The following is a 24,994-nucleotide window of genomic DNA, read 5'->3' on the forward strand; positions in this document are numbered from 1 at the left end:
CCATGGAATAAACCATGGAATAAACCATGGAATAAATCATGGAATAAACCATGGAATAAATCATGGAATAAACCATGGAATAAATCATGGAATAAATCATGGAATAAACCATGGAATGAACCATGGAATGAACCATGGAATAAACCATGGAATAAACCATGGAATGAACCATGGAATGAACCATGGAATGAATCATGGAATAAACCATGGAATAAATCATGGAATAAATCATGGAATAAACCATGGAATAAACCATGGAATGAACCATGGAATAAACCATGGAATAAATCATGGAATAAACCATGGAATAAACCATGGAATAAACCATGGAATGAACCATGGAATGAACCATGGAATAAATCATGGAATGAACCATGGAGTAAACCATGGAATAAACCATGGAATAAATCATGGAATGAACCATGGAGTAAACCATGGAATAAACCATGGAATAAATCATGGAATGAACCATGGAATAAACCATGGAATGAACCATGGAATGAACCATGGAATGAACCATGGAATAAATCATGGAATAAACCATGGAATAAATCATGGAATAAACCATGGAGTAAACCATGGAATAAACCATGGAATAAATCATGGAATGAACCATGGAATGAACCATGGAATGAACCATGGAATGAACCATGGAATAAACCATGGAATAAACCATGGAATAAATCATGGAGTAAATCATGGAATAAACCATGGAGTAAACCATGGAATAAACCATGGAATAAATCATGGAATAAATCATGGAATAAATCATGGAATAAACCATGGAATGAACCATGGAATGAACCATGGAATGAACCATGGAATAAATCATGGAATAAACCATGGACTAAATCATGGAATAAACCATGGAATAAGCCATGGAATAAACCATGGAATAAATCATGGAATAAATCATGGAATAAACCATGGAATAAACCATGGAATAAATCATGGAATAAATCATGGAATAAACCATGGAATAAACCATGGATGACCTCTCCCCATGGGGCCTTTGTTTATTAAAACATACGTGGTTCAGTATAAAATTGAAATATAAAATAAAATAAATATAAAATAAAATAGAATAAAATAAATGAAAAATAAATGTAAAATAAAATAACGAAATAAAAAAGAAAAGAAAACAGCATTAAATTAAACTAAATAATGAAATAAAATTAAAATTAAAAAATTAAATTAAATTAAATTAAAATAAAATGAAATAAAATAAAATAAAATAAAATAAAATAAAATTTTAAAAATAAAATTAAAAAAATAAAATAAAATAAATTCTTGTTTTGCATTATTCATGGCTGGAAACAATTCCCACGAGCGCTCCCTGGGGTCTGTCCTGCCTGGCGCCCGCTGGAATTCCTGGGAATTTATCGGTGTGGAGGGGACGGATCCCGGTGTGGGTTTAAATCCGTGCTGTGATTATTCCCTTTCCACACATTCCGCGTTCCGGGGGGGAAAAAAAGGACTGAAACTTCTTTGAATCCAGCAAATCCTCCTGGCTGGAGAGGGGCAGCGCTGGGAAATGTCACAACATTCCCGTCTGACCGTTAAAAAAGTGAATTTTGGGAGCGCTCCAGTGTTCCAGCAGGAATTTGGGAGAGGGGACTCTGCTTAGAGCAGATTTTTCCTTGGAAACGGCGCTGAAGGAGAAGCTGGAACTCCAAGGACAGCCCCGATGCTGGAGCCGCTCCCGCCTGGCCCGCGGGGTTTTCCCTTCCCTGGAAACCCGGGAGCCGCCGGTTTATTCCAGCCTGAACTAACAAGTGGTTTTTCCATGATTTTTCCCAGCTCAGCCATGGAAACGGGAACCTCTGGCAAGGCACCGCTGGAGTGCCGACAGGAGGGGCGGGATTCGGAGGCCCCCAGAAGTTTATTTTGGGATTTAACTGAGGCAGGACTGACCCCGTGGAGCCTGATCCTCTCTCCCTGCGCCTGCCGGGAGCCAGGGATCCAACGGGGATTCTCATGGAATGCCAGGGTTTTGGGCTCCACGCCAGCAGGGTCCCCAGGGATCGCTGCTCCAGGTGGTCCCTCGCTCCGTGCCTCAGTTTCCCTTCCCGAGCATCCTCCATGCCCGCGGCTCCGGCGGGAGGAGCCTGGGAATGCCAGGAGATGGCACCATCCTCCCGGCTGGAGCTGCCACCCCACAACAACGCCCCAAAAAAAAGGGTTCTCCAGCCCGGGGAATCATCCGGGAGCATGGAATCATCCAGGACCGTGGAATCACTAAGGTTGGAAAAGCCCTCTGAGGTCACCGAGTCCACCCGCGCCCCCAGCACTGAGCGTGTCCCCAAGTGCCACATCCACCGATAAATCCCGCCGGGAATGGGGACTCCACCTGGCAGCTGTGCCAGGGCTGGAGAGCCCTTCCCGTGGAGGAATTTCCCCAACACCCAACCTAAACCTCCCTGGCACAACCTGAAGTTATTTCCTGCCATCCTCATCCTCCTCCTCCTCCTCATCCTCATCCTCATCCTCATCCTCCTTATCCTCATCCCCATCTTCCTCCTCCTCCCCATCTTCCTCCTCCTCCTCATCCTCCTCATCCTCCTCATCCTCGTCCTCATCCTCGTCCTCATCCTCATCCTCCTCGTCCTCCTGCTCCTTATCCTCCTCCTCCTCCTTATCCTCCTTCTCACCCTCTTCCTTCTCCTTATCCTCCTTCTCACCCTCTTCCTCCTCCTCCTCCTCCTCCTCCTCCTCCTCCTCCTCCTCGTCCTCATCCTCTCAGCATCAAGCAAAGGATCCAAGCACAGGGAGAATCCAGGGAGTAAAATCCCAGTTTTGGGGACGTTCGGGAGCGGTGGAGCTGGGATGTGAGGAGCATCCCCCCACACCTCACCCAAGGCCACCGCGGGTGGCCGGCTCGGCAGGAACCGGGTTTTTATAGGGAATTGTTGTTCCTGGGTGCCTCCGGGCCTGTGGCTGCAGGAGGAACCTTCCAAAATCCCTGGCTGAAGGAGCAGTTTTAAAAACAGGGATTTTTCCTCCTCTTTTTTTTTTTTTTCAGGTTTCTCTCCAATCCTCCCGCAGAGCTGCCGGCACAGGGATCCCAGGCGGATCGGCACCTTTATCCCGGTTCCATCCCCATGCCAGGAGGGAGCAGGGCGGGATTCCAGCCCCGCGCTCCGGGATGTGCCCCGCTCCCGAGCCAGCGTGTCCATGGATTTCTCGGCGGGCTGGCCGCCGGCCGAGCCGCTTCCCCGGCCGTTCAAAGGCTTTTCTTGTTCCCGCAGAAGGGCTCCTTTCACAGCCGCCTTTCCTAGACAGAAATTGTCATTTTCCAAACACAGCTTCCCTTCTCCTGGCCCGGAGCCCTCCGCCTCCCTGACGTCAGCCCGCCTTTGTGATGCTCCGGCTGGAATTTTGCGCTCCTGGTTCTTTTCACTGCCTTTAAACGAGCGCGGGGTGAGGGGCAGCGGGGCGGCCGCGGGGGGATTCGGATGGAGACGGGGCCTTGGCACCGGGATCCGAGCAGGGCTGGGATCCCTGGGAACCGGCACGGAGCCCCGCATGGATGTGGAGAACTTCGTAATCGAGTTTCTTGGTGTGATGGGAGAAGAAAAATATTTATTATTATTATTATTATTATTATTATTATCATTATCTTGTTCTCGTTCTTGTTCTTGTTGTTATATTTATTTTTTATTATTTTTATTTTTATTTCTTTATTATCATTAATCGCATTATTCTGATTCTTATTCCCACTGTTATTCCCATTACTCTCAAGATTCTTCACGCTGTTGTAATTTCTCTTTATCATCATTATCCCGGCTTTTACTAATTCCCGGGCTTTTTTGGGACCGTCTGCAGAGGATTTTCCAGCCTGCCCACACCAAGCACGGCACCCACCGAGGGCTCCGTGTCCCTGCAGGGCTCCAGCTCCGGGATGGAGGCTCCCGGTGCCTTTTCCGTGGTAGGGAAATGAGGATGAGGAGCCATCGATGCCCTGTCCCCAGGGGAGGCCAGCACAGAGGTGGCACCGGGAGTGTCCCCCCTGGTGACACCCGGCGGGTGCCGCGACCCGGCCCAGGCCCCGCTCGGGCACCGTTGAGACAAAACCCCAAAACGGCAGCAACCCCTGGAAAACCGATCCCTGCCCGCTGCCCGGATTCCCCTTCTCGCTCCAGCCCTGTCCTCTGCTCCCGGATCCACCGGGGGGCACAGCCCTGCTGGCGGCGGTGGCATCGCCCCAGGCTTTGTCCCCTCCGGTGACTCCCGGCCGTGCCCGCGCCGCTCCTGGCACTCGAAATTTTCCAGCGCTGGCCCCGTCCCAGCGCCGGGGTTGGTTTGGCAGCGGAGCAGAATCGGCTCAGTGTTGTCGCCGGGGCAAAGTCCGGCTCTCCGCGGGCTCTTCCCGGTGGAATGTTTGTGTTCCACCCCGCTGCCACCAGCGCCGCGCCGGCCCGGCCGGGACGCGTCCCCTGCCCGGTCCCTTCGGCTCCCGTCCCAAGGGGGTCACACTCGGCCCTTGAAGGGGCTCTCGGGGGTCTCTGCCGGGGTGGAGGCCCCCTCCATCCCCCATTCCCACCTCGTCCATGAAAGGGACCCTCGTGGTGCCACCAGCCCGACACTTCCTGCCTGAGGGTCCCCGCTGGGGTCCCTGGTCACCAACACTGGCCGGAGCAGCGACACCGAGGGAGGGACCCCAAATTCCCGGATTCCCATCTGCCAGAGGGGGCTGGTGGCTCTTCCCTGCTCCATAACGAGCCCCGATGGGAGCTTTGGGGTGGTTTGGGGTCTGGGCTGCGCCGTGCCCTTGGGACCGGGAGCAGATCCCAACCTTCCCCTCCGGGCTTGTCTCCCTTGGGAAACGCAGGTGTGAGATCTGAGGGATCTGCGGGATCTGCGAGCGCCTGGGAACATCCGCTGGCTCCGGGGCCTCGCTCTGCTGCTTCCCGGAGGAGCTGCGGGGAGCGCCGGGACCTGTTCTACCTGTGCGCGCTTCCCGGGCAGGGACATTCCTGCCGTGCCTCGGCGCTGAGTCACGCGTGGCTCCCGCGGCTCCCCGCGCCCGGCTCCGCTTCCAGGGGTGCCTCATTCCCGAGGGAGGCGGGGCACGGCCTCGCTGCTTTCCCACGTTCCCGGGGAAAGCTCCGGGCGCCATCCCGGGAAGGCGAGCGGCTGTGCCGAGCCCATCCCGGGGTGCGGGTCCCGGGGCCGGTGCCACCCCCAGGCGCTGAGAACATCCCAAAGCTCCTGGCTCCGGCTCTGGCAATGCCATCCGCAGGTGGCAATCCCGTTCCAGGGTGCTGGTGCCATCCCTAAGTGTCAATGCCACCCCCAGGTGCTGAGAACATCCCAAAGCTCCTGGCTCTGGTTCTGGCAATGCCATCCCCAGGTGCTGAGAACATCCCAAAGCTCCTGGCTCTGGTTCTGGCAATGCCACCTCCAGGTACTGATGCCATCCCTAGGTGCTGATGCCACCCCCAGGTGCTGAGAACATCCCAAATCTCCTGGCTCTGGTTCTGGCAATGCCATCCCCGGGTATTGATGCCATCCCCAGGTGCTGATGCCACCCCCAGGCGCTGAGAACATCCCAAATCTCCTGGCTCTGGTTCTGGCAATGCCACCCCCAGGTGCTGAGAACATCCCAAATCTCCTGGCTCTGGTTCTGGCAATGCCACCCCCAGGTGCTGAGAACATCCCAAATCTCCTGGCTCCGGTCCTGGCAATGCCATCCCCAGGTGCCGATGCCATCCCGAGGTACCGACTGACGCCACCCAAAGTCTCTCATCTCCTCCTGTGCCAACGCCATCCCAGGGTGCCAACGCCATCCCAGGGTCCCAACGCCATCCTAGGGTGCCAACGCCATCCCAGGGTCCCAACGCCATCCTAGGGTGCCAACGCCATCCCAGGGTCCCAACGCCATCCCAGGGTGCCAACACCATCCCAGGGTGCCAACGCCATCCCAGGGTGCCAACACCATCCCAGGGTGCCAACGCCATCCCAGGGTGCCAACACCATCCCAGGGTGCCAACGCCATCCCAGGGTCCCAATGCCATCCCAGGGTCCCAATGCCATCCCAGGGTGCCAACACCATCCCAGGGTGCCAACGCCATCCCAGGGTGCCGATGCCATCCCAGGGTGCCAACGCCATCCCAGGGTGCCGATGCCATCCCAGGGTGCCAACGCCATCCCAGGGTCCCAATGCCATCCCAGGGTGCCAACACCATCCCAGGGTGCCAACACCATCCCAGGGTGCCAACGCCATCCCAGGGTGCCGATGCCATCCCAGGGTGCCGATGCCATCCCAAACCTGCTGGCTCCGGTTGTGTTGATGCCCTCCCAAGGTGCCGGTGCCACACCAAACCTCCCAGTTCCAGTTGTGCCAATGCCATCCCCAGGCACTGATGCCACCTCAAGTACCAAGACCATCCCCAGTGCCAATGCCACCCCAGGGTTCCGATGCCATCCCCCGGTGCCGATGCCATCCCAAGATCCCAGTGCCACTCCCAGGCGCCGATGTCACCCCATGGTCCCGATGCCATCCCAAGGTGCCGATGCCATCCCAAGGTGCTGATGCCATCCCCAAGACACCGATGCCATCCCCAGCGTGCCAATGCCACCCCCAGGGTCCCGATGCCACCCCAGGTGCTGATGCCACCTCCAAGTTACTGACTCCATCCCTAGGTGCCAGTGCCACTCCCATGTCTCAATGCCACCCCAGGTGCCGATGCCACCCCCAGGGTGCCAATGCCATCCCCAAGACACCAATGCCACCCCCAGGGTGCCGATGCCATCCCCAGGGTCCCGATGCCAACCCAAGGTGCCGATGCCACCCCCGGGGTGCCAGGGCCACTCCCAGGTCCCAATGCCACCCCCAGGGTGTCAATGCCACCCCCAAGTTACCGACTCCATCCCCAGGTGCCGATGCCTCCCCAAGTGCCAATCCCACCCCAGGTGCCGATGCCCCCTCAGGTGCCGATGTCCCCCCGTGCCCCGGCGGTGGGCGCGGATTCCCGGGCGGTCGCGCGTGGGGAGCGGGGCCGCGGCGCTGACTCAGCTCCCGCCGGGCACAAAGGGAGCGCCGGACAAACAGGCGGGACAGGGACAAACAGCTCCGGCCTGGGGACGGTGCCAGCATTGTCACCAGCCGGGCCATGGCACGGCCGCTGAGCGCCTGTTCTGCCCCGCCGGCCGTCCGAGGGCTTTGGCCTGGCCGGGCACCGCTGGCCCTTTGCCCACTCCGGTGGCACCGGGAGAAAAGGACACGGGGAGGCTCTCCCAGGCCTGGACACCTCGGATGGAGGTTGGGGACATCACAAAGCTCCCCGCCCCTGGCCGGTGTTCTTTGGGAATGCTGCTCCCCCAAAAGGCACCCCAACACCCCCCTGCCCTTCCCCGCTCAGCCACGGGGTCCCTGCGAAACCCCGGAGAGGTCCCGAGGGGCAGGAGGAGAAGTGAAGCGCGGGTTTGGGGTCCCGGAACAAAACCCCTGGAAGGATCCTGAGGGAGAGGAGGAGAACTGGAATGTGGATTTGGGATGCCAGGACAAAAACCCTGCAGGGATCCTGAGGAAGAGGAGGGGAACCAGCGCATGGATTCGGGGTCCCACCACAAAGCCCTGCAGGGACCCCAAGGAGAAGGAGGAGGAGCGGGGAGTGGATTTGGGGTCCCACCACAAAACCCTGCAGGGACCCCAAGGAGAAGGAGGGGAACCAGGGTGTGGATTTGGGGTCCCACCACAAAACCCTGCAGGGACCCCAAGGAGAAGGAGGAGGAGCGGGCTGTGGATTTTGGGTCCCACCACAAAGCCCTGCAGGGACCCCAAGGAGGAGGACGAGAACTGGGCTGTGGATTTGGGGTCCCACCACAAAGCCCTGCAGGGATCCCGAGGAGGAGGAGGAGGAGGAGCAGAGCAGGGATTCGGGGTTTCTGAGGGCACTGCTGGACGTGCGGCCGCCCGGGTGCTCTCCAGGCTCCGGTCACCGCGGCTGAATGATCCCAGTGTCCGTGGCACGGCCGGCCGCGGCTTCCCGTGACCACGGAGAGCCGGGAAACCCCAAAACACCTGGCAGAGGGACCTGCCAGAGCCACCACGGGATCAGCTCCACCACGGGACCTGCCAGAGCCACCGCGGGGTCGCCTCCGGAGCGGGATCAGCCCCTCAGCCGCATTCCCAGGGGGAATTCCTGCTCGCTGCAGGACATGCTCATCCCTGCTGGAGGGGGATAAAACCATAAATAAAATAATGTGGTGCTAAGTGATCCAATATTGACATTTCCCGGGAGCTGCCAGCCCGGAGCTGGCGGCATTCCCGCAGCCAACAAAGCCCTCGTCAGTGGCCAGGCTTGGGCCGCTCCAAAATCCTTTCTTTATGGAGGCTTTCCCAAAAAAACGGGACATAAACAGAAAAGGGGGAGCAGGGAAAGGGGTGGGAAGGGAGGAAGCCCCGAAGAGTTGTTTAGGAAAGGAAGGAAGAAAAAAAAATGGGAATAAAATGGACATTCACGGGGAAAATCCCGGCTATGAAAGGGCCTTTTAAGCCGGTGGAAAAACAGGAGCCGTGAGATAAAGCCAGGAAAAAATTCCCAATAAAGCCCCACTTTTAGCGGGATGGGGGAGATGTCGGAGGCCCTGCCCGTCCCAAAACAGGCCCAGGATGGGTCACACCCCCAAAATTTGGGATGAGGGAGATCCCAGAGGTGCTGCCCTTCCAAAAACAGCCCCAGGATGGGTCAGACCCCCAAAATTTGGGATAGAAAGGACATTGGAGGTGCTGCTTGTCCACCAAGAGCTCCAGGATGGGTCAGACCCCCAAAATTTGGGATGAGGGAGATCCCAGAGGTGCTGCCCTTCCAAAAACAGCCCCAGGACAGGTCAGACCCCCAAAATTTGGGATGAGGGAGGAATCAGAGGTGCTGCTCTTCCAGGACAGGTCAGATCCCCAAAATTTGGGATAGAAGGGACATTGGAGGTGCTGCCTGTCCACCAAGAGCCCCAGGATGGGTCAGACCCCCAAAATTTGGGATAGAAGGGACATTGGAGGTGCTGCTTGTCCAATAAGAGCTCCAGGATGGGTCAGACCCCCAAAATTCGGGATAGGGGAGATCCCAGAGGTGCTGCCTTTCCAGGACGGGTCAGACCCCCAAAATTCGGGATGGGGCAGCAGCCCTGGGATCACCCCGCGGCCAGCAGCATTCCCAACCCTGGGAATAACATTGGATTTATTCTCAGCCCATACATTGAGCAAACACCCCGGGGGGGCCGCTCCCCGCCCGCCGCCGCCGCCGCCGGAGCGATTCCAGGGCCCCGCCGAGGAGCCAAAACCATCCCGGAGGCGACAATTTGGGATTGTGCGAGCCCCGGGAAGGGCCGGGGGGAGCCCGGGGCCGTGTTTTCCCTCGGCCTCATTTTCACCTTCCCGATCCAAGATCAACAGGCGGCCGAAGGATTCCTGCCGGACACGAGCACACAGCGCCCTTGTTCCCGGAACGGGGGGATTTGGGGGATTTTTCCTTCTTTTTTTCTCTCCATCGCCACGTCGGAATATCTGGGATTGAAGTCATGAGAGAGGGAGAGGGATGAGGATCCGCACCGAGGAGAAGATTCCCGGCCCATCCCAGGGTGTTGGAGGTGTCTCCATGGGGGCACAGAGGGTGTTTGGCAGCAGGGAGTCCATAAATCCCAAAATCCCATAATTTAGGGGGTTTTCCCATGGACTGGGGTCTGCAGTGTCGCTCTCTAAATCCCAAAATCCCATATTTTGGGGGGGTTTTCCCACTGGTTCATTCATGGAAGGATCCAAAGTGCTGCTCTCCAGCCTGGCTAAATCCCAAAATCCCCTATTTTGGGTGGGTTTTCCCATGGACCGGGGTCTGCAGTGTCACTCTCCAGCCTGGATAAATCCCTAAATCCCACATTTTGCGTGGTTTTCCAACACAGAAATCCCCAAGGAAGGAAAATGGGATGGAATGTGGGATGAAGGAGAAGGGGTTCATGCCCCTTTTCCAGGGATTTGCCCTAAATGGATGGATTTATCCCGGATCTGCCCTCGGAATGACCCCTTAATCCCAAACCCGGCCCAAGCCACGGACAAAGCACAATTCCAAGAGGAAAACCCAACAGCCGGAGGCTCCCAGGGCAGGAACAATTAAATAACCCCAATTTAATTATTATTAATTATTATGATCCCAAAACAACCCCTGGGTTTGGGGTTGCAGTTTCATAACTCAGGAAAAGGAATTGGGAATCCTGGAACTCCCGGAGCCGGCACCCGGAAAGGGAGGGAAATGCTCTGGGATGGGGCTTCCAAAGGGGGGCAAGAATGGGTTTTGGGGTCAGGAATGTTGGGGGGGTGTCGGGAATGTCGGGGGGGGGGTCAGGAATGTTGGGTGGAGTTGGGATTGATTTTTGGGGTCAGGAATGTTTTTTGGGGTTGGGAATGTTGGTAGGAGTCGGGAATGTTGGTGGGGGTCAGGAATGTTTTTTGGGGTCAGGAACACCAGTGGGGGTCGGGATGTCGGTGGGGGTTAGGAATGTTCATTGGGGTTGGGAATGGTTTTTGGGGTTGGGAATGTTGGTGGGGTGGGGAATGGTTTTTGGGATCGGGAATCGTTTTTGGGGTCAAGAATATTGACTGGGGTCGGGAATGGTTTTTGGGGTTGGGAATGTCAGTGGGGGCCAGGAATGCTGGTGGGGGTTGGGAATGTTGGTGGGCGTTGGGAATGCTTTTTTGGGTTGGGAATGCTTTTTGGGGTCAGGAATGGTTTTTGGGGTTGGGAATGCTTTTTGGGGTTGGGTATGGTTTTTGGGGTCGGGAATGCTTTTTGGGGATCGGGAATGTTTTTGGGGTCAGAAATGTTTTGGGGGTTGGAATTGATTTTTGGGGTTGAGTGCTGGTGAGGGTCAGGAATGTTTTTGGGGTCAGGAATGTTGGTGGGGATTGTTTTTTGGGGTCAGGAACGTTTTTTAGGATCAGGAACACCAGTAGGCGTTAGGAATGTCCGTTGGGGTCGGGAATGTTTTTTGGGTTGAGGAACACCAGTGGATGTTGGGAATCCCGGTGGTGCCAAGCGGGAGCGAGCCGCCTTCTCTTCACCATTCCCATATTCCAGGTACTCTCAAGGCACTCGGGATCACCCCCAAATCCCTCCAGCTGCTCCCTGCCCTGCCACCATTCCCATTCCAGCTCCCAGCGCTGATTCCCACCCGGGCAGGGGTGGGAGTTCATGCCGGTCCTCATCCCGGGATTTGGGATCGGAGGGAACACCCTGTGCCGGGGGCGTCTCCCGGGGTGTTTCCCTCTGGATGGCCGGGAAAGGGGTCACTGGTTATGGCCGAGGGTTTGGGGGTGGTGGGACCACCCCGGAGGCACCCCGGAATGTCCCAGGGGTTGGATCCACCTGGAGAGGCTGGGAAAGGGGTGGGAGGTTTGGGATGAGCCCTGTGGGGTGGGAATGCTGGAGGATGTCCAAAGGAACGGAGCCCGGGATGTGCAGCCCTCAGAGCCACCCCCGGTCCAACGGGTTCCGGTGGGATTTTGGGATGGTCACGGCGCTGGTCAGGTTGTGGGATCGCATTCCAATGCGTTTGGGGGTGCTTGGGATGAGCCCTGGGGGGTGGGAATGCTGGGGGGTGTCAGAGGGAATGGGGAGCCCGGGATGTGCAGCCCCCGAGACCACCCGTGATCCAACGGGTTCCGGTGGGATTTTGGGTGGCCTTTGTGCCGGAATTCCCAGGTTCCGGAGCAACATTCCAAGGGCTGTGGGGCGCTGGGATTTGGGATCGGCGGCGTTGGGAAGCGCAGGCTCCCGGCCCCTTCAAAGAGCCGCTTTCAAGTGCCGAGGGGAGATGGTATCACCTGGGAACGGGCAGGGCCGGGCCGCTCCCCCCGGGGCTGGGAGCAGCTCCCACGGGAGGGGGACACGGGATGGGGACACGGGAGGGGGACACGGGATTTGGGTCACCACTGGCCGGATTTGGGTCACCAGCTCTGTCCCCAGCGCTCTGTGGGGACACTCTGAGCCCCGTGCCCACAACGCATCCCTCCCTCCCAAAGAAATCCAGGCTGAGCCCTGCGGAGTTTGGGATGACTGAGGCTGGGATCAGTGGGGTGAGAGCTCCATGGATTGCGGGATGACCAAGGGTGGGATCAGCAGGGTGGGAACCCCATGGACTGCGGGATGACCAAGATCAGCAGATTTTGGGATGATCAGGACTGGGATCAGCAGGGTGGGTGCCCCATGGATTCCAGGATAACCAAGACTGAGACCAGCAGATTCTGGGATGACCAAGGCTGGAATCCGTGGGATAAGAACCCCACGGATTCCAGGATGACCGAGGGTGGGATCAGCGGGGTGAGAACCCCACAGATTCCAGGATGACCGAGGGTGGGATCAGCAGGGTGAGAACCCACGGATTCCAGGATGACCGAGGGTGGGATCAGCGGGGTGAGGGCTCTCTGTGTTTCGGGATGACCGCGGCTGGGATCAGCAGGGTGGTGGCCCCGCAGATTTCGGGATGACCAAGGCTGGGCTCAGCAGCAGCCCAGGATGACACAGGATGTGCTGGCAGGGGTTTGGCAATCCCGGAGTCATGGGGGGCAGGGAGGGACATGGGGGACACGGTCAGGGGGTGACACTGAGCTGGGGCTCCCGTGGGACTCTCCCCCCTCATGTGGGTGACACAGGGTGACCCCAGCCCAAAGTTCAGCCGTGGAGGGGGTGGGGGGATCCCCTGGGGACACCCGGGTGGCAGCAGGGGGAGGGGCAGTGGCTGCACACCCGGGGGGGGGCACGGGGGTCCCGTGGGGGGCAGGGCCGTTTGTAGAGGAGGTTTGAGGCTCCGGGGGACTTGGGGTCCCAGGGGAGTCCAGGAGCACCCAGGGCGGGGGCTCCAGGGCGATTGGGGGGTGCTGGGGGATTGATGGGGTCTGTGGGTGGTGGGTCCAAGGGCTCTTGGGGGGTTCAGGGAGTTTGAAATACCGGGGGGGGTCCGGTGGTCTCTGTGGTCTGGGGGTGCAGGGGGGTCTCTGGGGGGTCCAGGGCTGAGGGACTGGGGGGTTCAGAGAACTCCGGGAGGGTCCCGGGGGATCCCGTGGTGGAGTGGCCGGGGGCGTCCGGATGGCCCTGAGGAGGAGTGGTCCCGGGTGGTCCCGGGTGTTTCCTGAGGGGTCCGGACGGGGGAGTCCCGGGGTGTCCCGTGGGGACCCCGGGGGATCCCGGCGGGAGCGGTCCCGGATGGTCCCAGGGAGCTCCGGGGGGGTCCCGGGGAAAGAATCGCGGGTGGTCCCGGGGCGTTCCCGAGGGGGTCCCGAAGGGTGTTCGGGGGGGTCCCGCCGGAGTGTCCGGGGGGGGTCCCGGGTGGTTGGGTGGTCTCGGAGGAGGGCGGGGTCTCGCAGGGTGTCCGGGGGGGTCCCGAGGGGATCCCGCAGGGTGTCCGGGGGGAGGTCCCGCAGGGTGTCCGGGGGGTCCCGGGTGGTCTCGGGGAGGGGATCCCGCAGGGTGTCCGGGGGTCCCGGGTGATTTCGGGGAGGGGATCCCGCAGGGTGTCCGGGGCGGGTGTCCGGGGGGATTCCCGAGGGGGTCCCGCAGGGTGTCCGGGGCGGGTCCCGCAGGGTGTCCGGGCGGGTCCGGCGGTGCCGCTGCCCGCGCTGTCCCCGCCCCGGCCCGGCCGGTGCCGCCCATTTCCGCCGGGCGGAGCCGCCCCTCGGCCCCGCAGCGGCCCCGCCGCCAGCGCCCGCCCGGCCCGGCCCGGCCCCGGCCCCGCTCGCTCCGGTGCAGCCCCGCCATGGCGGGCGGCCCGGCCGCGCTCGCCCTCGGTACGTGCGGGGCGCGGGGGGCTCGGCCCGGGGGGCTCCGCGCCCCCAACCCCGGGCAGACCCCGCCGAGGGGGGAAGCGCCCGCGGCGCCCCCGGACCGGGGCGGTCCCGAGGGCTCGGAGGGTTCTGGGGGTGGGGTGTGGGGGTCGGCTCCGTGAATTGCGGTAACGCGGTGAAAACCCCATAAAAATCCCATAAAAATCCCCCGCGCGGGCGCTCCCGAAGTTCGTTCCCTGTGGGAAAGGCGCCTTCGCCGCGACGCGTGAGTACGGCCGCGGTCAGACGCTTAATTAGGGCGGTTAATTAGGGCCGGGGGCTAATTAGAGCTGGTGGGGGGTGGGTGTCGGGGGAAGGGGCAGCGGTGGGAACTGGGGGCGCTCCGGGCTGGAGGTGAGGGCGATGCTGGGACGGGACGGGACGGGACGGGACGGGACGGGACGGGACGGGACGGGAGCGGCACCGGGGATGCTCCCGGGGGAAGGATCCCGGTGCGGGTGGCTGGAGCCCGGCTGGTTTTGTCCCGCTGTCCCCGCCCGTGTCATCCGCAGCTCCGGGGGTTCTATCCCGGTGGGAAAGCGGCGCTTTGGAGCGCTTGGATTCGGGAAAGCGGCTGGGCTTGGCCCCGCTCCAGCTCCCGGCGCTGCCGCTCTGGCTCCGGCACAGCCGCTCTGGCTCCGGCACAGCCGCGGCGTGTCCCGGTCCCGCTCCTGCGCCGAGCGTCCCCCGGGGGGTCCTGGCGTCCCTCGGGGGGTCAGTGGCTCCGGCGGGGTGTCCCTCCTTCCTCGGCTCATCCAGAGCTCCCGTGTCCCTTTTCCTCTCTCCCTGCTCCTTCCCATTCCCGTGGCTCCGGGTCTCCCCGGCCCCGGTGGTCGCGCATCTCGGGGGGGTTGAGCCGCGCCTTCCCCACCTGTCTGGGAGCCCCAATCCCTGAAGATCCGGTTGATCCCTGAGGCCGTGGAGGATCCCTGAAGCCCTGGTGGATCCCTGAACCCGGCGCTGGCTGCTCCCGGTTCCCATCCCGGATCGGATCCGGGTGGGAGAGGAGCCCTGGATAAACCCCAGCGGATCGGAGCATCCCCTTGGGATGGCGGGGAAGGAAAGGGGGGACCCCTCGAGCTCCCCGCACCTCCGGGATGGAGCCGAGCGGGAATGGGGCCGGGCGGATCCGGAGGGAAAGCTTGGAGCGGGGAACGAACCCCAGGGATAACGGGGAGCTGGGAGACGCCGTGGGGAGAGCCGGGGGCTGGGAATTAGCGGGATGGAGCTGCTGGAAGCGCGCTGGGAAGGCTTGGGAGCGCTTTGGAGAGTCGGGGGGCTCCTGCCGGCAGGCTGAGCTCAGGGGGGCTGGGCTGGCAGGGGCGATTCCCGAAAATCCCGGGAAACGGGGTGGGATGGGGCTGGAAAACCAAGCGGGGGAGGGTGGGAGGGAGGGTGGGTGGGTGCAGCCCCGCTCCGGGGCTCGGAGGCACCGAGGGTGTGGAGTGTCCGAGTGTCCAGGAGGTGTCCGGAGTCCCCACGCCGGCCCTGGGGATGGAAAACTGCGGCCAAGGGTCAGGGATCGGGGATGAGGGCCGGGATCGGGGATCAGGGCCAGGGATGAGGGCTGGGATTGGGGGTGAGGGCCAGGATCAGGGATCAGGACCGGGATCAGGGACGAGGGCCGGGATCAGGGATCAGGGCCAGGATCAGGGATGAGGGCTGGGATCGGGGATCAGGGCCAGGATCAGGGATCAGGGCCGGGATCGGGGATCAGGGCCGGAATCAGGGACGAGGGCTGGGATCGGGGATCAGGGCCAGGATCAGGGATGAGGGCCGGGATCGGGGATCAGGGCCGGGATCAGGGACGAGGGCCAGGATCAAGGATGAGGGCCGGGATCGGGGATCAGGGCCGGGATCAGGGTCGAGGGCCAGGATCAAGGATGAGGGCCGGGCTCTCCACCTGCCCACAGAGCGGAGCTTTGGGAAGAGGCACCGGAGCCGAGCGGGTCCCAGCCGGAGAGCGCAGCAGCTGGAATGCCGAGGGGATGGACGCCCACCCCATCCCACAGGATGGGCCCTTTCCCAAAAAACCCCGGAGTGGGGTCGTGATTGGCACCAGTGGGGCCGGAGGACGAAGCCCCGGGGCAGGAAAAATGGGAAAAGCTGGGATGAGATGGGACTCCTGATTGGATTTCGGCGGGAGGAGAATCCTCAAGGTCTGCAAGGAAACCGAGGAGGCCGTGGAGGATCCCTGAAGCTCCGGTGGATCCCTGAAGCTCCGGTGGATCCCTGAGGCCGTGGAGGATCCCTGAAGCTCTGGAGGAGGATCCCTGAAGCCATGGAGGATCCCTGAAGCCGGGGTGGATCCCTGAGGCTGTGGAGGATCCCTGAAGCTGGGATGGATCCCTGAAGTTCCAGTGGATCCCTGAGGCCGTGGAGGATCCCTGGAGCTCTGGTGGATTCTTGAAGCTCTGGAGGAGGATCCCTGAAGCCGTGGGAGATTTCTGAAGCTGTGGAGGATCCCTGAAGCCGGGATGGATCCCTGAGGCCAGGGAGGATCCCTGAAGCCATGGAGGATCCCTGAAGCTCTGGTGGATTCTTGAAGCTGGGATGGATCCCTGAAGTTCCAGTGGATCCCTGAGGCCGTGGAGGATCCCTGAAGCCAGGATGGATCCCTGAAGTTCCAGTGGATCCCTGAAGCCATGGAGGATCCCTGAAGCCAGGATGGATCCCTGAAGTTCCAGTGGATCCCTGAAGCCGGGGTGGATCCCTGAAGCTCCGGTGGATCCCTGAAGCTCCGGTGGATCCCTGAAGCCGGGATGGATCCCTGAAGCTCCGGTGGATCCCTGAAGCCGGGATGGATCCCTGAAGCCGGGGTGGATCCCTGAAGCCGGGATGGATCCCTGAAGCTCCGGTGGATCCCTGAAGCCAGGGAGCATCCCCAAAGCCCCAGTGGATCCCCGAGGCTCCGGTGGCGCCAGGATTTGCGGGATGTGCCGCCTCAGGCTCCGTCTCCCGCCCGCCGCCTTTTCCGCGCCGTTCGATCGAATCCGTGCGGGAAATTGGGTCAAATCCAGGGAAAACGGCCGCTGGCTCCGTGCCCTGGGAATGCTCCCAGCCGGGGGGGCCCCTCTGTCCCCAAAAAGGGGCGGCTCAGGGGGGTCATTCCCGCTGGGACCCCCCCCCCCCCCCTTTTTGCCATCATTCCGCCCGCGCGGGGAATTCCTGCGCTTTCCTTACAAAACCTCGGAGCGGTTTTGGGAAGCCCGGCTCCTTCTGGGGCTCCCGCCGAGGTTTTGGGGTCGGGGTGCGGCTGACGCCGTGTGTCCGTCCCCGCAGGTGTCCTGCTGGCCGCGTGCCACGCGCTGGAGAACACCACGGCTGCCGCCCGGAACGGTGAGTGAGAATTCCCGGGACATCCCGCCCCCCTCTCTGTGGGATAACGGAGCCCTGGGTGGGATCCCGGCCCTTGATCCCCGTGGGAAAACCGGGAACGGTTTCCATCCCCAAAATAAAGGGGTTTGTCCCCAAAACAAAGGGTTTCCAGCCCTCTCCCTTGGGGGATAAGGGGGCCCTGGGTGGGATCCTGGCCCTTGATCCCCATGGAAAACTGGGAGTAGTTTCCAGCCCCAAAAAAAAGGGGGTTGTCCCTAAAAGGAAGAGGTTTCCAGCCCCAAAGGGAAGAGGTTTCCAGCCCCACAAGGAAAAGGTTTTCGGCCCCACAAAGAAGGGGTTTCCAGCCCCACAAGGAAGAGTTTCCAGCCCCATGAGGAGAAGGTTTCCAGCCCCAATGGGAAGAGGTTTCCAGCCCCAATGGGAAGAGGTTTCCAGCCCCAATGGGAAGAGGTTTCCAGCCCCAAAGGGAGAAGGTTTCCAGCCCCACAAGGAAGAGTTTCCAGCCCCATGAGGAGAAGGTTTCCAGCCCCATGAGGAGAAGGTTTCCAGCCCCAAAGGGAAGAGGTTTCCAGCCCCACAAGGAGAAGGTTTCCAGCCCCACAAGGAGAAGGTTTCCAGCCCCACAAGGAAAGGCTCTGTGGTGGGTGTTGTCCGTGCACATTGTTTTGGGGGGCAGAATTCCCAAAAGTCCCGGCTCAGGGACGCTCGGAGGTGCGTTCCCAGCGGGAAGCTGCGCTCCCAGCGGGAAGTGCCGTGCCTGACTCCAGAGCATCAATCGGCTCATTCATGGCAGGGCCACAACGGCCGGGGCAGCCCCGGGCCCTGCAGAGCCGCGGGAGCCTGGGCAGGGCCGGGGGCGGCGAGGGGAGACCTCCTCTGGGGCCAAAAACCCTCTCCTTTTTGGGCCAAAAACCCTTTCCTTTTGGGGCCGAAAACCCTTTCCTTTTGGGGCTGAAAACCCTTTCCTTTTGGGGCCGAAAACCCTTTCCTTTTGGGGCCAAAAACCCTTTCCTTTTAGGGCCGGAAACCCTCTCCTTGTGGGGCCAGAAACCCTCTCCTTGTGGGGCTGGAAACCCCTTTCCTTTTGGGGCCAGAAACCTTTTCCTTGTGGGGCTGGAAAAGCCTCCCTTTGGAACTGGGAAACCCTTTCCTTTTGGGGCCAGAAGTTCTTTCCCTCTGGGGCTGGAAACCTTTTCCTTTTGAGGCTGGAAAAGCCTCCCTTTGGAACTGGAAAACCCTTTCCCTTTGGGGCTGAAAACCCTTTCCCTTTGGGGCTGAAAACCCTTTCCCTTTGGGGCCAGAAACCCTCTCCCTTCTGGGGCCGGAAACCCTCTCCCTTCTGGGGCCGGAAACCCTCTCCCTTTTAGGGCCGGAAACCCTTTCCTTTTAGGGCCGGAAACCCTCTCCCTTTTGGGGCCAGAAACCCTCTCCCTTTGGGGCCAGAAACCCTTTCCTTGTGGGGCTGGAAAATGGGATGGTTCCACAGCATTTTCTGGGATGTGGGACCAGGAGGTTTCAGAGCAAAGTCCTGGGGCATTCCCGGCACCCCGAGGGTGCTGGCAGCTCCTTTCCCGATGGATTTGTGCCCAACCTCCCTTTTGGGGTGGAAAATCTCCCTCTTGGGGCTGAGAAATCTCCTTTTGGGGTGGAAGAAATCCCTTCTGGGGCTGGAAAAGGAGATTGGGAAGCATTAATGGGAACGGTGCTGGGAGACTTGGTAGCGAAACCCCACGGTAGCTCCTTTCCTGATGGATTTGTGCCCAACCTCCCTTTTGGGGTGGACAATCTCCCTTATGGGGCCGGGAAATGTCCTTTTTTGGGGTGGACAATCTCCCTTTTGGGGTGGACAATCTCCCTTATGGGGCTGGGAAATGTCCTTTTTTGGGGTGGACAATCTCCCTTTTGGGGTGGACAATCTCCCTTGTGGGGCCGGGAAATGTCCTTTTTTGGGGTGGACAATCTCCCTTTTGGGGTGGACAATCTCCCTTATGGGGTGGAAAATCTCCCTTTTGGGGCCGGGAAATGTCCTTTTTTGGGGTGGACAATCTCCCTTTTGGGGTGGACAATCTCCCTTGTGGGGCCGGGAAATGTCCTTTTTTGGGGTGGACAATCTCCCTTTTGGGGTGGACAATCTCCCTTTTGGGGCCAGGAAATGTCCTTTTTTGGGGTGGACAATCTCCCTTTTGGGGTGGAAAAGGGGATGGCTCAACGGCATCGCTTGGGAGCAAAGCCCCGTGGCATTCCCGTCACCCCGAGGGTGCTGGCAGCCCCATTCCCGATGGGATCGTGCCCATCCCGGGGGCTGCAGGGCAGGGGCCGCTCCGAGGGGACCCTACAGGGACAGGGAGGGATCTGTGGGGTGGGAGGAGGAGGAGGAGGAGGAGGAGGAAGCTGCAATGTGGGCGACAGCTGCGAGCGGGGCTGAGCGGGAGCCAGGACACTCCGGGATCGGGATGCACCGCAGGGACAGAGGGTCCCATCTGGGGGGGGGGGCTGGCGGATTTGAGGGGTAAAACCCTAAAAAAGGGGAGTTTTATGGGGCTATTCCAGCGGCAGGAATCTGGGATAAATCCACCCCCAGGGATGGAGCTGTCGGGGTTTCCCTGGAGAGGATTCCAGCGGTGATTCCCACCCCAAATCCCAGCTCCGAGCCCTCCGAACCTCCTCAGAGCAGGGGACACGGGAGACATCCCAAAGACCCGGCAGCATTCCCACATCTGTGGGTTTAATGGGGTCAAATCCAGGGAAAACAGCTGCTGGGAATGCTCCAGGCCAGGGGGGGCCCCTCTGTCCCCCCAAAAAGAGGCGGCTCAGGGGGGTCATTCCCACCGGGAGCCTCCCGTTCTCCATCATTCCACCCGCACGGGGAATTCCTGCGCTTTCCTTAAAAAAAAAAAAAACCTCGGAGCGGTTTTGGGATCCGCGGCTCCTTCTGGGGCGGCCATAAATCCACGGCGCAGGAACTGGAGGTGGCTTTGAAAGGGCAGCGATCGGATGTGCCTCGCTGCCGGGATCATCCCGGAGCAGGATATTCCCTTCCCGCAGGATAATTCGAACCAGCGTGGGATGTAATGGGAAACAGGATCCCAAAAGCAGCCCCCGGCCTGCTTTAGGGTTTAACTCTCTCCTCCTCCCTTTTAAGCTCTTTAGGAAATTCCTTTGGGATTATTTTCCCTGCTGGTTTGAGCAGGAGCCGCCTGGGCTCTGTCGGTGGCCGCTGGATCGTGTCCCACACGGCCATCCCAAATAATGTTGTTGGGGGATCCCAAAACCCTGGGTTTGGTGTCCTGGGGATCCCAAAACCCCCGGCTTTGGTGCCCAAAACACCGGGTTTAGTGTCCCAGGGATCCCAAAAAAGCTGGGTTTGGTACCCAAAACACTGGGTTTAGTGTGCTGGGGATCCCAAAAAAGCTGGGTTTGGTACCCAAAACACTGGGTTTAGTGTGCTGGGGATCCCAAAAAAGCTGGGTTTGGTACCCAAAACACTGGGTTTAGCGTCCTGGGGATCCCAAAAAAGCCGGGTTTGGTGCCCTGGGGATCCCAAAAAGCCGGGTTAGGTGCCCAAAACCCCGGGTTTGGTGTCCTGGGGATCCCAAAACCCCAGGTTTGGTGTCCTGGCCATCCCAGAACAGTGGGGTCAGTGTCTCAGGGATCCCAAAAACCTGGCTTTAGTGTCCTGGGGATCCCAAAAAAGCCAAGTTTGGTGCCCAAAACACCGGGTTTAGCATCCTGGGGATTCCAAAAAGCTGGGTTTGGTGTCCTGGGGATCCCAAAAAAGCCAGATTTGGTGTTCTGGGGATCCCAAAACTTGGGTTTGGTGTCCCAGAGATCCCAAAAAAGCTGGGTTTGGTGTCCCAGGGATCCCAAAACCCTGGGTTTAGTGTCCTGGCCATCCCAGAACACCGGGTCGGTGTCCTGGTGATCCCAAAACCCTGGGTTTGGTGTCCCGGGGATCCCAAAAAAGCCGGGTTTGGTGTCCCGGGGATCCCCGCTGGCCCTAAAGCACAGCTGGGTTGGTGCCAGCCCAGGAGGATCCCGAAGCCGCCGTTTTTCCCTGTTCTCCTGGCAGCTCCGGTGGCGGCGGCGGTGAGGTCCCACTTCCACGAGTGCCCCGACTCGCACCGGCAGTTCTGCTTCCACGGCACCTGCCGCTTCCTGGTGCAGGAGGACAAACCCGCCTGCGTGTGAGTCCCCACGAGCACCGGGGTGCCCCTCCTGGGAGCCCAAAGCACCGGGGTCGGGGTCCTGGGCATCCCAAAACTGGGTTTGGCATCCCAAAGCACCGGGGTGCTCCTCCTGGGAGCCCAAAGCACCGGGGTCGGGGTCCAGGGCATCCCAAAACACCGGATTTGGCATTCCAAAACACTGGGTTTGGCATCCCAAAACACCGGGGTGCTCCTCCTGTGAGCCCAAAACACCGGGATCGGGGTCCAGGGCATCCCAAAGCACCGGGACCGGGGTCCAGGGCATCCCAAAGCACCGGGGTGCTCATCCTGGGCATCCCCAAACAGCGGGGTCGGGGTCCAGGGCACCCCAAAACACCAGGTTTGGTGCCCAAAACAGCGGGGTGCTCCTCCTGGGAGCCCAAAACACCGGGGTGCTCCTCCTGGGCATCCCAAAGCAGCGGGGTGCTCCTCCTGGGAACCCAAAGCACCAGAGTTGGGGTCCAGGGCACCCCAAAACACCGGGTTTGGTGCCCAGAACACTGGGGTGCTCATCCTGGGCATCCCAAAACACCGGGTTTGGTGTCCCAGGAATCCCCCAAACACCAGGTTTGGCCTCGCTCCTGGTGGGTCCTGGGCTGACCCTGATGTCCATCCCGGGGTGACTCCCTGTCCCAGGATGATTCCCTGTCCCCCAGCTGTCACTGGGGTTCATGGGGATGCCCTGTGGGTGCCCTGACCCGCTCTGTGTCCCCCAGGTGTCACTCGGGGTTCGTGGGGACGCCCTGTGGGTGCCCTGTGGGTGCCCTGACCCTCTCTGTGTCCCCCAGGTGTCACTCGGGGTTCGTGGGGACACGCTGTGAGCACGCTGACCTGCTGGCCGTGGTGGCAGCCAACCAGAAGAAGCAGACGATCACGGCCCTGCTCGTGGTGGCCGTGGTGGCCTCGGCGCTGCTCGTCACCGTCTGCGTCCTGGTCCAGTGAGTGCCGGCCGGGAATTCCCGGGGGCATCTGGGGACAAGGGACCCCCTGACCCCAGCCCTGACCCCATCCCTGACCTGGCCCTGGCCCTGGCCCTGTCCCAGACCCCAGCCCTGACCCTGATCCCATTCCTGGCCTCAGCCCTGAACCTGTTCTTGACCCCATCCCGTCCCTGACCCCATCCATGACCCGGTCCCTGACCCTGACCCTGGGCCCACCCTGTTCCTGTCCCCGTCCCTGTCCCTGACTCCATCCTGACCCCGTCCCATCCCGGTCCCTGTCCCCATTCCCGTCCCTGTCCCCATCCCCATCCCTGTCCCCGTCCCCATCCCTGTCCCCATTCCCGTCCCTGTCCCCATCCCCATTCCCGTCCCCATCCCCGTCCCCATCCCGGTCCCTGTCCCCATCCCCATCCCTGTCCCCATCCCCATCCCTGTCCCCGTCCCCATCCCTGTCCCCATCCCCATCCCTGTCCCCATCCCCATCCCTGTCCCTGTCCCATCCCATCCCATCCCCATCCCTGTCCCATCCCATCCCTGTCCCCACAGCTGCTGCCGCCTGCGGAGGCGCTGCCCCGGCTGGTGCCGGGAGCCCGGAGCCGGCCAGGACAAACCGGGGGGGCTGCTCAAGGGGGGAGCGTCCTGCTGCCACCCCGAGACAGGTGAGGGGACACGGGGACACCGGGGGGTGGCACCTGCTGAGCCAGGTGAGGGACACGGGGACACCTGGGGGTGGCACCTGCTGAGCCAGGTCAGGGACATGGGGACACCGGGGGGTGGCACCTCCTGAGCCAGGTCAGGGACACCTGGGGGTGGCACCTGCTGAGCCAGGTGAGGGGACACGGGGACACCTGGGGGGAGGGGACACGTCCTGCTGCCACCCCGAGACAGGTGAGGGGACACGGGGACACCGGGGGGTGGCACCTCCTGAGCCAGGTAAGGGACACCTGGGGGTGGCACCTGCTGAGCCAGGTGAGGGACACGGGGACACCTGGGGGTGGCACCTGCTGAGCCAGGTGAGGGACACGGGGACACCTGGGGGGAGGGGACACGTCCTGCTGCCACCCCGAGACAGGTGAGGGGACACGGGGACACCTGGGGGTGGCACCTCCTGAGCCAGGTGAGGGACACGGGGACACCTGGGGGTGGCACCTCCTGAGCCAGGTGAGGGACACCTGGGTCACTTGGGGGGTGGCACCTGCTGAGCCAGGTCAGGGACACCTGGGGGTGGCACCTGCTGAGCCAGGTGAGGGACACCTGGGTCACTTGGGGGGTGGCACCTGCTGAGCCAGGTCAGGGACACCTGGGGGTGGCACCTGCTGAGCCAGGTGAGGGGCACGGGGACACCTGGGGGTGGCACCTGCTGAGCCAGGTGAGGGACATGGGGACACCTGGGGGTGGCACCTTCTGAGCCAGGTGAGGGACACCTGGGGGTGGCACCTGCTGCTGTCCCCTGCCCGCGGAGGCCCAGTGCCAGCAGCCGGGGCTGTGACCTGTGCCATTCCCGCCCCACAGGTGTGTGACAGATCCGGGGACACCCCGAGAGCGGCCCCGCACCCCCATCCTCTGTTTCGGATCCTTTTTGGGGCCGTTTCCCCGTTTTCCCTCATTTTCCTCTGGGCGCCGCGGGAGCCGAGCCCTGAGTTTTCCCCTTGGCTTTTGGGTTGTTTTCCCGGGATTTTCGCCCTCCCAGGAATTTGGGGTTTAAACCAGAACCCCCGGCAGGATGTGGGGCTTTATTTTTCTACAGAGAAAAAAAAAAAACCAACAAAAAAACAAAACAAAACAAACAAAAAAAAAAAACCAAAAAAAAATTAAAAAAAAAAAACACCAAAAAAAACCCCAAAACCCCAGCTCATTTTTTGGGGACAAATCCCAGCTTTTTATGAATAATTAATGATCATAAATCCTAGGAAACCTCCTCGGGCCAGAGCTCCAACCTCCAGCCCGGCCTTAATTCTCCCCGTAGTCCTTTAACCAACCCGGAGCTTTTCCCTCTGTTTTGGGGCTGTTTTTTGGGGTTTGTTGTTGGTTTTTTTTTTAAAGTCATGGTTACTCTCATGTCTTCTGTATATGTTGCACTGAAAGTTAATATTTAATGTTTTAATTTATTTTGCGTGGTTTAAATTAATTTTGATTCCTATAAATATGTTCTTGTCATCGCCTGGTCTCGGGGCTTTGTTTGTTTTTATCCCCTGTCCTAAAAAACCTGGATTTGAGGTGTTTAAGGGATATAAAAGGCAAATGTTTTTCAGGAAATTTGTGGTTTGGGGCTTTTTTGGGGGGGATATTTGGGAAGGAGATGATGGATCCCACAGGTGGGAGTCGGGGGAATATCCCCAGGGATGGCCAAGCCCCATTTTCCCATGATTTCATCCCAAATTTTGAAGTACTGATGCCCCAATAATGGACTTAGCCCCATTTTTCCATTATTTCATCCCAGATTTTGAAGCCCCAGTGCTCCAATAATGGATTCAGCCCCATTTTCCCGTATTTTCATCCCAAATTTTCCATCCCTGATGCCCCAATGATGGACTCAGCCCCATTTTCTCTTGATTTCATCCCAAATTTTGAAGTCCTGATGCCACAATGATGGACTCAGCCCCAATTCCCCATGATTTCATCCCAAATTTTCAATCCCTGATGCCCCAATTTTGGGATCAGCCCCATTTTCCCATGATTTCATCCCAAATTTTCCA

The 24,994-nt window shown here is 60.0% G+C and overlaps 1 protein-coding gene across 1 annotated transcript; it reads left to right on the forward strand.

Moving 5' to 3' along the window:
- Window positions 1-13,678: 13,678 nt before the first annotated feature.
- Window positions 13,679-24,298, forward strand: TGFA (transforming growth factor alpha). Its single transcript, XM_082298411.1, has 6 exons — window positions 13,679-13,777; window positions 17,096-17,152; window positions 21,222-21,336; window positions 22,146-22,295; window positions 22,845-22,957; window positions 23,811-24,298. Exons 1-6 carry the CDS (start codon window positions 13,747-13,749, stop codon window positions 23,816-23,818), a joined length of 474 nt encoding a protein of 157 aa, XP_082154537.1. The 5' UTR covers window positions 13,679-13,746; the 3' UTR covers window positions 23,819-24,298.
- The last annotated feature ends 696 nt before the right edge of the window (window positions 24,299-24,994 follow it).

This window comes from Coloeus monedula (genome assembly GCF_965178545.1).
Source record: "Coloeus monedula genome assembly, chromosome: 28".
NCBI lineage: Eukaryota > Metazoa > Chordata > Aves > Passeriformes > Corvidae > Coloeus > Coloeus monedula.